Source organism: Sycon ciliatum, chromosome 9, assembly GCF_964019385.1.
Source record: "Sycon ciliatum chromosome 9, ocSycCili1.1, whole genome shotgun sequence".
NCBI lineage: Eukaryota > Metazoa > Porifera > Calcarea > Leucosolenida > Sycettidae > Sycon > Sycon ciliatum.
In genome coordinates this window covers 832,609-842,862 of record NC_088651.1, presented here as the reverse complement: position 1 = coordinate 842,862, position 10,254 = coordinate 832,609, and the positions used below count along the sequence as shown (strand labels likewise).

Below are 10,254 nucleotides of genomic sequence, written 5' to 3'. Positions count from 1 at the left end.
ATTATGTGTGATTGTGTGTGTGCGTATCTGTCACAGCATCTAGCTTCATAGAAAACCTCTCCAAGGCTGAGTTTCCCGTTCGAGACAGCACTGTGCTAGGTAAGAGTGGCTCTCACTTCTTGGTACAGTGAAGTTGATACTACCGCTGCGTTCACTGAAATCCGACCTAAAGTGCAAAACTGACGCCCTGCACCACCAGTTCCGATTACATCACTTTACTTGTATATGTGTAAGTCCAGCCGTATTCGTACCACTTCCAGGGCGCCAAGGGCCGTGCGCCAAATACTTAGTGTGCACTGTGGGTCGGATTTACCGAGCGCAACTGTAGTATGCTGGATATGTGTATGCATTCACCTGTGTGCTTTCATTCTGACAGGTGGTCTCGCTCCCGGAGATGCCAGATTTATGTATGCATTCATCCATGTGCTTTCATCCTGACAGGCAGTCTCACGTCCTAAAATGCTAGATATGTATATACATTCATCGGTGTGCTCTCGTCGTAACAGGTGCTCTCACTTCTTGACATGCTAGATGTGTGTATGGGTTCATCTGTGTGATCCCATTCCGACAGGCAGCGTATTTGCTATTTAGAGGCAGTTGAGTACACTGACAGAAAGAGTCTGTGCCAGAACTCACCCCTTATACGAACAGTACCAGTTACCCATGTACTTCCTAACCATGCACTTACATCTGTGTAAGGGTCGAGGTTTTTTAAAACTCCGTACTTCGTATTTCTCTCTTTTTTTTGTTTGAGCAGAAAGTTGGCAATGGCTAATTGACGACTCGCTTCCGTTTGTCGACAACACTAACGCCGGTGTGACGGTAAGAAATTGCCGCCACCTTTTTTTGTATTGTTTACCTTACGCTAATTGACTACAGTAGAACTAACTCACTGTAAAAGCCATAATTATAACGAAGTGCTACTTGTAACGAGTTAACGAGGAGAAATCTGTCGTTAAAATAGAAATCGTTATACAGAAATTGATACATATACTATTGATATTTTAGCGTTGAGAATGAGTGAGAATCGTTACCTTTCGTACACGTAAACCAGTCAATTTTGGGAAATTGTTATATATGCGCCTCGTTAGAATAATGGGTTTACAGTAGTACGTCCTCTGATAAGACCCAATGCTGTAGACGACAGCAAACTGTTTCGGTCATAACGTCCTCATCAGTACAGCTACAGTACTAGTGGTGCTGGTGGTGGTGTGTTTGTGGGTTGGTGAGTTTGGTGGGTTGGTGTGGTGGCGGCTGCTGGTGGTGTGTTTCTGGGTTGGTGGGTTGGTGTGGTGGCCGCTGGTGGTGGTGTGTTTGTGGGTTGGTGGGTTGGTGGGTTGGTGTGGTGGCGGCTGGTGGTGGTGGTGGTTCTCTTGCTGTGGTGCTGCTGCTGGTGATATTGCTGGTGATGGTGTTGCTGGTGATGATATTGCTGGTGATGATGTTGCTGCTGCTGCTGCTTGCTGTGCTGTTGCTGCTTGTGCTGTCATGTAGGATTCAGCACTAGCTGCGCTAACACCATTCACGGCACACTACTACAGTCAGCCGGATGTCACACCGGATCACAGAGGTAACTACAGCGCTGCCGTTTCAGCCAGGTTTACACAATTAGCACAGGTTTACACAATTAGCACAGGTTTACACAATTAGCACAGGTTTACACAATTAGCACAGGTTTACACAATTAGCACAGGTTTACACAATTAGCACAGGTTTACACAATTAGCACAGGTTTACACAATTAGCACAGGTTTACACAATTAGCACAGGTGTGCATTATGAGAGAGGTTCCGCACTACGTGTGGGCGGGGGAAAACCCGTGAATTCGCGAGTTTGCGCTCCACTTACGGAAAGTTGTCTACGTAGAGTACGTAGACAGGGGTTTTGATAAGTAGATAGTACTAGATACACACATGGAGTGGATGGTGATACCGGTATATTATGCTTTCCTCTCTGTGTGCATTTCTTGTTTCAGGTGCTATCGTTGATGGCTACTGTCGCGAGTTGAAAAGCAAACTTGTCTTTCCACGGTGAGCAGGAGAGACTCTAGTTAGAGCTAGTGTTGATCTGTATGTTTTATACTGCTCTCTCACTCTCACTCTCTCTCACACGCACGCACACGCGCACACACACGCACACACACACACACACACACACACACACACACACACACACACACACACACACACACACACACACACACACAAACACACACACACACACCTGGCCTGGTGTACAGCTGCCAAATGCTTGGCCACGCCGCCCCCGAGACAGGGGAGAGTAGAAGAGAGAGAGAGAGAGTTCAAGAGAAGTCAGCACTGCCACTAGGAAGCCGCTCCGTCACGACGCCGTCCACGATTGCAATTGTGTCGCCGAAAGCCAGGAGCAGATTTAAAACAGCGATCACAGGTAGCGCAGTGCTGGTTGCAATACAGATGGCTGGTGATTGGTATGCGCTGGGGTGTGGGCGGTGATGCCGGGGCGGGTGTTGTGCACACACACACACACACACACACACACACACACACACACACACACACACACACACACACACACACACACACACACACACACACACACACATACACTCTCTCTCTCTCTCTCTCTCTCTCTCTCTCTCTCTCTTCTTTTTCTCTCCATGTGACGAATTGGCTTACCCCAAACTGATGTAAACATTATTTCTTGGCTGTCCTTTGCTTGTGGCGGAATGTTATTATTAGGGATTACTGTACGAATCTAGTGAAGCCGTACCGGCAGTTGGGAAGTGGAATTATTGAATGATTTCGTCACAATCGTGTAAAATATTCGACCTCTTAAAATGTACTAGCAGGGGCGTCGGAAGGTATTTTAGTGTGGTACGGTCAGCCATCTGAAGTACATTTCACTCGTGGGGGAGTGGTGGCTGAGCCGAATATTTTGGAAATTTAGATCCCAGATCAGTGTATTTTATTGATCCACAGGGTACCTGGGAAAAAAAGTGGTACGGTCAATACCGCAGTGACCGTACCGTGTCCGACGCCCCTGACTAGTACCTTGTTTCTCCACTGGTGCGTGCATGCATGCATGCGTGTGTGTTTTCTGTGCAGCATGGGATTTTCCCTAGCACTGGGTGCGCTACCACCAATCATGCTGCAGTCCAAGGTCACTCAAGTAAGTGGTGTTGTCGGGTTTCTGTGCCGCAAACCATGTGCGTGTGTGCATTGGAACTTCGGAATTCCGACCGGCTTCTGGACCGGGCAAAGTGGTCTGATTTCCGAGGTGGTATGACTTGTGCAGTTAACCGTGATGTATGTATGTGCGCGCCAATAATGGAGGAAATTTCGAGGCCGAGTTAAAGTGGAGTCGGATTGGTCGGGTGATCGAGAAGCGAGGTTCCGCTGTATGTAACATGTATCATACTATGTGCTATGTGCCACTAATCATGCTTCAACTCGGCGCCACACACGCACTGATGGTGATTCTCGTGAGAAGGAGAGCTCTGTGCTAGAGTAACTTTGCAATTTAGAGAGTGTGTGTGTGTGTGTGTGCGTGTGTGTGTGTGTGTGTGTGTGTGTGTGTGTGTGTGTGTGTGTGTGTGTGTGTGTGTGTGTGTGTGTGTGTGTGTGTGTGTGTGTGTGTGTGTGTGTGTGTGTGTGTGTGTGTGTGTGTGTGTGTGTGTGTGTGTGTGTGTGTGTGTGTGTGTGTGTGGATAGGCGTGTACTTATTGCCATATTGCCAGGTGTGTATTTGCCGCCATATAATCAACTATAAGTACAGCTGCAGTGGTCTTCAACTTCATTTTCCACTGTATCTGCTTGAAAAATTCGCATGCCTCGTTATTAGTAATTGCAATCACCTGTATTAAAGGGGAAGTGTACCCTAAAATCAAATTTTCACCACTTGTAGTCTTCGGGGTGCTGGGTCGAATGGTTTTGGTCCGAGGAAATTGAGACGCTCCCTTCCTCCTTTACAGTATTCCCAATCGAACTCGCACACTTCAACTAAAACTGGGTGACTGCGCCCTACTAGATGGGTATTTGTATGCAAAAAGTCACTAAAAGCACCGTTTCGTTCTTATAAAAGTACGGACGACCGCGATTGGTCCATATGTTATAGTCTTTTGGACGCTGAGTCGACTGGCTTTGGTCTGAAAAGGCTGCGATGCAGCGTTCGACCCTTATTCCCAATCAAACATGGGTGAGTAAGCGGTCACGTGCTCCTGCGTACACCAGTCGCCTGGTCACCGTGCCTGCAGGCTACCACTTTCACACCAAGGTTCAACTCAAAGGTTCAAAGGTTCAACTCGAGTGACAGGAACGCTGTAAAAGTTGTAGCCTGCAGGCACGGTGACAGGGTGACTGGTGTACGCATGAGCACGTGACCGCTAACTCACCCGTGTTCGATTAGGAATAAGGGTCGAACGCTGCATCGCAGCCTTATCGGACCAAAACCAGTCGACTCAGCGTCCAAAAGACTACAACATGGACCGTCGCGGTCGTCCATGCTTTTATACCAGTACAGCAATGGAAGTCTCCATCCCCTTCGATAGCTCAGTTGGTAGAGCGGAAGACTGTAGTGTGCGCATCACTGGGATGTGCAGTCATCTTTAGGTCGCTGGTTCGAATCCGGCTCGAAGGATTTTTTGTTTTTTTTTCTTGATTTTTTTCATCTTTTGAGTTCTGACTGTTAACTCGGCAGTAACGACGCTGTTCTCTTGTTCTCTGTTTCTCCCACTGCTTGCAGATCCTATCCAGCTTGGTGGCCGCTACGCATATCGAAGCTGGTGTGGAGAGTCAGTTTGCGGAGGCGCGGCGTGATGCAGTCAAGGCGTTAGGCAGGTAGGAGAGGAGTGAACGAGTATGGGCAATGGATGGATGTGTTGTTACTGTACTCCCAGGTGTTTTGGTTGTCGACTCCCCCCCCCCCCCCCCCCCCATCCCTGTCTGTTGTGCCCCTCTGTTTCGTATGTATCTGTTGGCATAACTGTCTGTTTGTTTGTCTGTCTGTCTACATCTCTCTCTCTTCTCTCTTTCTCTCTTTCTGTCTGTCTGTCTGGCTGGCTGGCTGGCTGGCTGGCTGGCTGTCTGGCTGTCCGTCTGGCTGCGTCTCTCTTTCTCTCTCTATCTCTCTCTCTCTCTCCTCCTCCTCCTCCTCCGCCCATTTACTCAACTTGGTACTCTTGTTTTTGTTTGCCTTCTTCTGGTTGTGCATCAGGTTCTGCCTCACGGCTGGTTTCCACGAGGACATGGATCCAACATATCACCTGCCCGTGTCCACCACAGTTGGCCAGGTGTATGACGCATGCCTGATGTCGATGCAGGACTACACCACGGATAGCCGCGGCGACATCGGTGCTCAGTATGCTGCTGCTGAGCTGAAAGAAATGTGTTCTTCTCTCTCTCTCTCTCTCTCTCTCTCTCTCTCTCTCTCTCTCTCTCTCTCTCTCTCTCTCTCTCTCTCTCTCTCTCTCTCTCTCTCTCTCTCTCTCTCTCTCTCTCTCTCTCTCTCTCTCTCTCTCTCTCTCTCTCTCTCTCTCTCTTGCTCTTCCGTACGCCCAAGCGTACATAACCCCCAAGAGTGTGCAACTCCAGCTATGGGGTCTGCGACGGCAGAACTTCACATCACATGGCAAACTCGTACACATTATTTGCACGCTGTGCATGCATGATAGATACAGGGTATACAGGGTTGTATGTAACCCAGCTTTGGGTACAACAGTTCTCTTGTGGTCACTTTGCACTGTTTGCCAGCATAACCTTTTGAACCATGTCACATGATGTGTGAAGTTCTGTCGAGTACTGCATAGAGGCTGTGCAGGCAGTTGCACACTCTTAGGGCTTATGTACTCTTGCTACCATGGTTAGCTGCGCTGAGAGTTAAAACAGAACATGTTGTGCGCCCGACAGCAGCTGTCGTATGTTGCTTGCAGGTCAGCTGTGGCCTATGGAGATACCCTGATATGACTTACATGCAGAATGTCTCGCCGCTACTACTGCACAGGACATGCTGGAAAGACAGCACACACAGCACAGGACAGCACAGTTCACTCTTGACTCGAGTAATCCGTAGCATGAACTGTCGTGCTGAGTACTTTGCATTGCGGGATTGGGCACTACCGTGCACTGGTGTCGTTTTGGCGTGTGAGAGATCTTTGTGTTAATGTTTTGATTGACGTTTTATTTTATGCTGCCTTGCTTGGTCACTTATCCTTACTTATGTGCGTGCATGTGTGCGTGCGTGTGTGTGAGAGTGTGCGGGTGTGTGTACATGTTTGTGTGTGGGAATGTGCGTGTGTGCATGTGCGTTCTTTTTTCTTCTGTGCATGCGTGTGCGTCCGTGTGCGCACGCCTGTGCGGGTTTCTTTGCCTTTCAGCGTGAGGGAGGCCAGCATGCTGTGTCTGCAGGACCTGACCATGTCACTGGCAGAGACCCACCCAGCTGCTCTCACTGAGCCTCTGTAAGTACCTTTTTCATACAGGGACGTCGGAAGGTATTCGACATTGGGTGTGGCCCATGAGTAGGTGGGGGTTGAGGGTCCCCCCCCCCCCCCCCAGGGAAAGTTTTAGGGAAATTGGGCCCAAATAGCCCATATCTCATTGCTTCGAAAGTCACAAGATGAAATTATGGGTGCGGCTTTGACCGAACGTGCGGCACCGGTTCCGATGCCCCTGGTATACACCACATAGTCACTGAGCATCATGGAAGGGTTCGTAGTGACTTGGCACTCTGGCAGGATTTTTACGGTAATCGTAGCGCACATGAATCCTCAGTTACTCGACACAAAGTTTCTATCACAATTAGCAAAATGTGAGAATAACAATGGACAAAGAACTCAACGGATTCAAATGTACCCAGGGCTTGTTGTTATGACGTGAGTGACTACCTCCTCGGTTACTACTACTAGCCTCTTTTATGGGCAAAAACAAAGTGATCGCCAGAATACTGTAAAACATGTAATTTTAGGTGCATTACAATTTCGGTGCCAGGGACCTGCCAGGTTTCAGGTGTAATGTAGAATTAGGTGACCAGTGTTCCCTTCACATGCAGTGCATACTACAGTGCCTTTTAGGTGTAATTTAAATTTAGATGGCTGGTTTCTTTACCGAAATCACCGAAATTAAAGTTACACCGAAAATTGCATGTTTTACAGTAATCATCACAAATAGCAGCTCGTGGTTACACATAGCGTCATTTGCACGAATATGCATTCACCATTGTGTTGTCCACACACACACACACACACACACACACACACACACACACACACACACACACACACACACGCGCACACACAGCTGCTACATTTGTCTACCGCGTCCATTTTCACATTCAATGCATACGCTCGCCCTGCTGGTGTAAACGACGCTCAGTGACACAGTTTGTGTTGATGTTCAGCAAAGGAAGAACAGAAGAAAACTGAGCCGAAAAGTACTATGCTGTGAAGTACGCAAGAGGACAGATAAGTTCGAGGGAAAAAAAAACACGTTGAAACGATACTTCTACTGGATTTGTGTGAAATGCAGTGCTAGTGTAGCTACAGTAGGCAGGTTGCCTGCAAACTATCCAAAAACACCTCAGTTTGGACAAAGCAAGTGGACTGCTGCCATTGAGTGTACCAAGCAGTGGTGGCCGAGTGGTTAAGGCGATTGACTCGAAATCAATTGGGCTCTGCCCGCACAGGTTCGAATCCTGTTCACTGCGATTGAATTTCTCTTTTTGTCCTTTTTCCCATTTTTGACTGCGGGGTCGTCCGTAATTATCGAAACATTAAAAAATCTGTCCTCGTGCAGAATTGTGTCTCCCCCCCCCCTTCCCATTTATGTTTTGATTTTTCCCAATGCCCAGCTCGAAAATAAGAACTCCTCACCCCAGGTTCACTGACTGCACCTGTGTCAAGTACCAGTAGGTCTACCAACGTCCATACACGTCCTACAACTACACCATACTGGTGTTTGCGACAATCGATCCCTACAGTACACTACACTACACAGTCAGTGCAACAAGTGTACGAAAATTGAAAAATTGAAAAAGTAAATTCTGCGGATGCTCTTGACCGCCCACACCTTTTTGCATCAGGACGGATTTTTTAATTTTTCGAAATAATATTATATAGATTTTTCTAGGGCTGAAACGATCATTCAAGAACTCCTAACGATCAACCGATATCATTAACGATCGATATATTGGTTTTATCGATCCTTGTTGGCCCTACCCATGTACCTCGAATACCAGTTTATGAAGAAATTCCATGTTATATTTGCTACGTTAGAAATTTGTGGCACCGCACTGTTGACATGTGTAGATATCTGGCTGGTTTTATCAACATGAACTAGAGAATTTCATGTTGTTTCTCGAGCAAAGAATCTTGTCATCACCCTCTGGCTCTTCTCCGACCTCTCCCACAAATGAAGCAAAAAGACAGTCTTTTCTCCCAATCTCTTTCAAAGGCACACATCATTTTACTGCGCTAGAAAGTACATTATTGTGCTCGTATTCACTATCGGGTGGAGTGCAAGCGCTAGAATACTGTCACTCGTATGAATGCATAAAAATCGTTAGCACTCGTTTTGAACACTAACGAATCTACGTAACGATTATCGATTGCACTCTTAACGATCGATATGCGAGTTATCGGTATAATTGTTTCAGCCCTAAGATTCATTTTTCCCCTTAGATTTTCTCCTTTGGTATTTTCGGACCCTTCGCCCGTATAAGCCTTTTGCGCGTTGTACAGATGCACGAAATCCCGTAGAACCTAATGGGTGCTGAATGTGCAGGACCCTATTGTGTTTTCTTCTATCTCCACTAAGAAATGGGCCCTGAAGGCATTTCGAACGAAAACCTTTTCTGACAAAGATCTAGCTAGTCATTAGTTCTAACCAAAGTGAAGAAGCTGGAAAAGGGATTGTTTGCCATTAGTTATGAGGCTAAAATTGGTCAAATGCGCATGCATAGCACACAATGAACACCCAGCCGGGTCTGTACACACCTACGCCCTAGTACTGGACTTCGGACATTTGTACAACGCGCAAAAGGTCTATTTGATGGAGATGGCTGTCACTCAGAACCACCTGAGCAGTGGTGGCCGAGTGGTTAAGGCGATTGACTAGAAATCAATTGGGCTCTGCCCGCACAGGTTCGAATCCTGTTCACTGCGGTTGGACTTTGTTTTTTTGCAACATTCTTTTCCATTTTGATTCGTACTTCATTTCGCGTGGGAGAAGCACATTGCGGTCTCGCGATAGGCCAAACAAATTTGAGCTCAAGTCAACTTTTTCATGACGCGCCACGCCTCCCATACCTAAAGTGAAGTATGATCGGGCTGAAGTACCTTGCGGACAATGATCCTCGATCGTGCGTGCATGAAAAAGTATCGGTGTACATGAAGTTGAAAGAATGCAGTCAAATGGCTTGTAGGTCTGAAGCCACAGGCCTGAAAATTTGGTGTAATGTAAATCTTGATTTGAATTTGAATCGCAATGAAGAGACCGTTTTGGAGTTTGGAGTTGAGAAGTGAAGTTTTCTAAATTTTAGGTGCTCGGAATTTTAGGTATGATGGCAAAAGTCCGAAAAGGCCAAGCAAGGTTCGGTGAACAGAGATGCAGCTCCCTATTGGATTACCGTATTATCTCTAATATAAGCACAGTCTCCAATAATAGCACGTCTCCAATAATAGAACACCTTGGGGCGGCATTCAAAAAATAAAGTGCTCAGTCTCCATTATAAGCACACTGTGTAAATTCTTTATCTGTACCGACGAAAAAAAAACCTGAAATGTGTGTGTCATACATGAATTTGGCATGGCAACATGCCTCTGAAATGAGGTTGAAATAATAATGGAACAGTCTCCAATAAAGGAACGTCTCCATTAATAGCACGGGGCGGAGGTACATTGAAAAATAAAGGACCGTGCTTATATTAGAGATAATACGGTATGTGTGTTAGTGTTTGTTCGTTTATTGACATTTTCTAAAGGTATGAAACAGATGTAGCGAAAGAACCGAAAATAAAAGTACACCAGAAATTTGTGAAAATACAGTACGTTGGCCGGGGGTGCTTATTACTACTTCGAAGTACATATGCATGTGTTCCTGTACGTATTCAAGCAGTGGTGGCCGAGTGGTTAAGGCGATTGACTAGAAATCAATTGGGCTCTGCCCGCACAGGTTCGAATCCTGTTCACTGCGATCGAATTTCTCTTTTTGTCCTTTTTCCCATTTTCACCGGTTTGGCATACACTCATCACATATTTCGTTGAGGTGCTTGTTCTAAAGC

General features: G+C 46.7%; 1 protein-coding gene and 4 non-coding genes across 5 annotated transcripts in view; all 5 read left to right on the top strand.

Annotated features, from left to right (window-relative positions):
* LOC135824438 (tubulin-specific chaperone D-like) overlaps window positions 1–10,254 on the top strand; it is an 83,266-nt gene that overhangs the window by 36,549 nt on the left and 36,463 nt on the right. Inside the window, exons 22-29 of the mRNA XM_065337177.1 lie at window positions 37–99; window positions 758–822; window positions 1,495–1,570; window positions 1,976–2,030; window positions 3,087–3,150; window positions 4,723–4,817; window positions 5,194–5,337; window positions 6,353–6,436. Coding sequence (XP_065193249.1) covers window positions 37–99; window positions 758–822; window positions 1,495–1,570; window positions 1,976–2,030; window positions 3,087–3,150; window positions 4,723–4,817; window positions 5,194–5,337; window positions 6,353–6,436 — 646 coding nt within the window. The remainder of the gene's footprint in view (window positions 1–36; window positions 100–757; window positions 823–1,494; window positions 1,571–1,975; window positions 2,031–3,086; window positions 3,151–4,722; window positions 4,818–5,193; window positions 5,338–6,352; window positions 6,437–10,254) is intronic.
* On the top strand, window positions 4,519–4,617 carry Trnay-gua (transfer RNA tyrosine (anticodon GUA)). The gene is made up of 2 exons: window positions 4,519–4,555; window positions 4,582–4,617. It is a non-coding gene; the product is annotated as a tRNA-Tyr (tRNA).
* On the top strand, window positions 7,599–7,680 carry Trnas-cga (transfer RNA serine (anticodon CGA)). The gene has a single exon. It is a non-coding gene; the product is annotated as a tRNA-Ser (tRNA).
* On the top strand, window positions 9,055–9,136 carry Trnas-aga (transfer RNA serine (anticodon AGA)). The gene has a single exon. It is a non-coding gene; the product is annotated as a tRNA-Ser (tRNA).
* On the top strand, window positions 10,085–10,166 carry Trnas-aga (transfer RNA serine (anticodon AGA)). Its single transcript has one exon. It is a non-coding gene; the product is annotated as a tRNA-Ser (tRNA).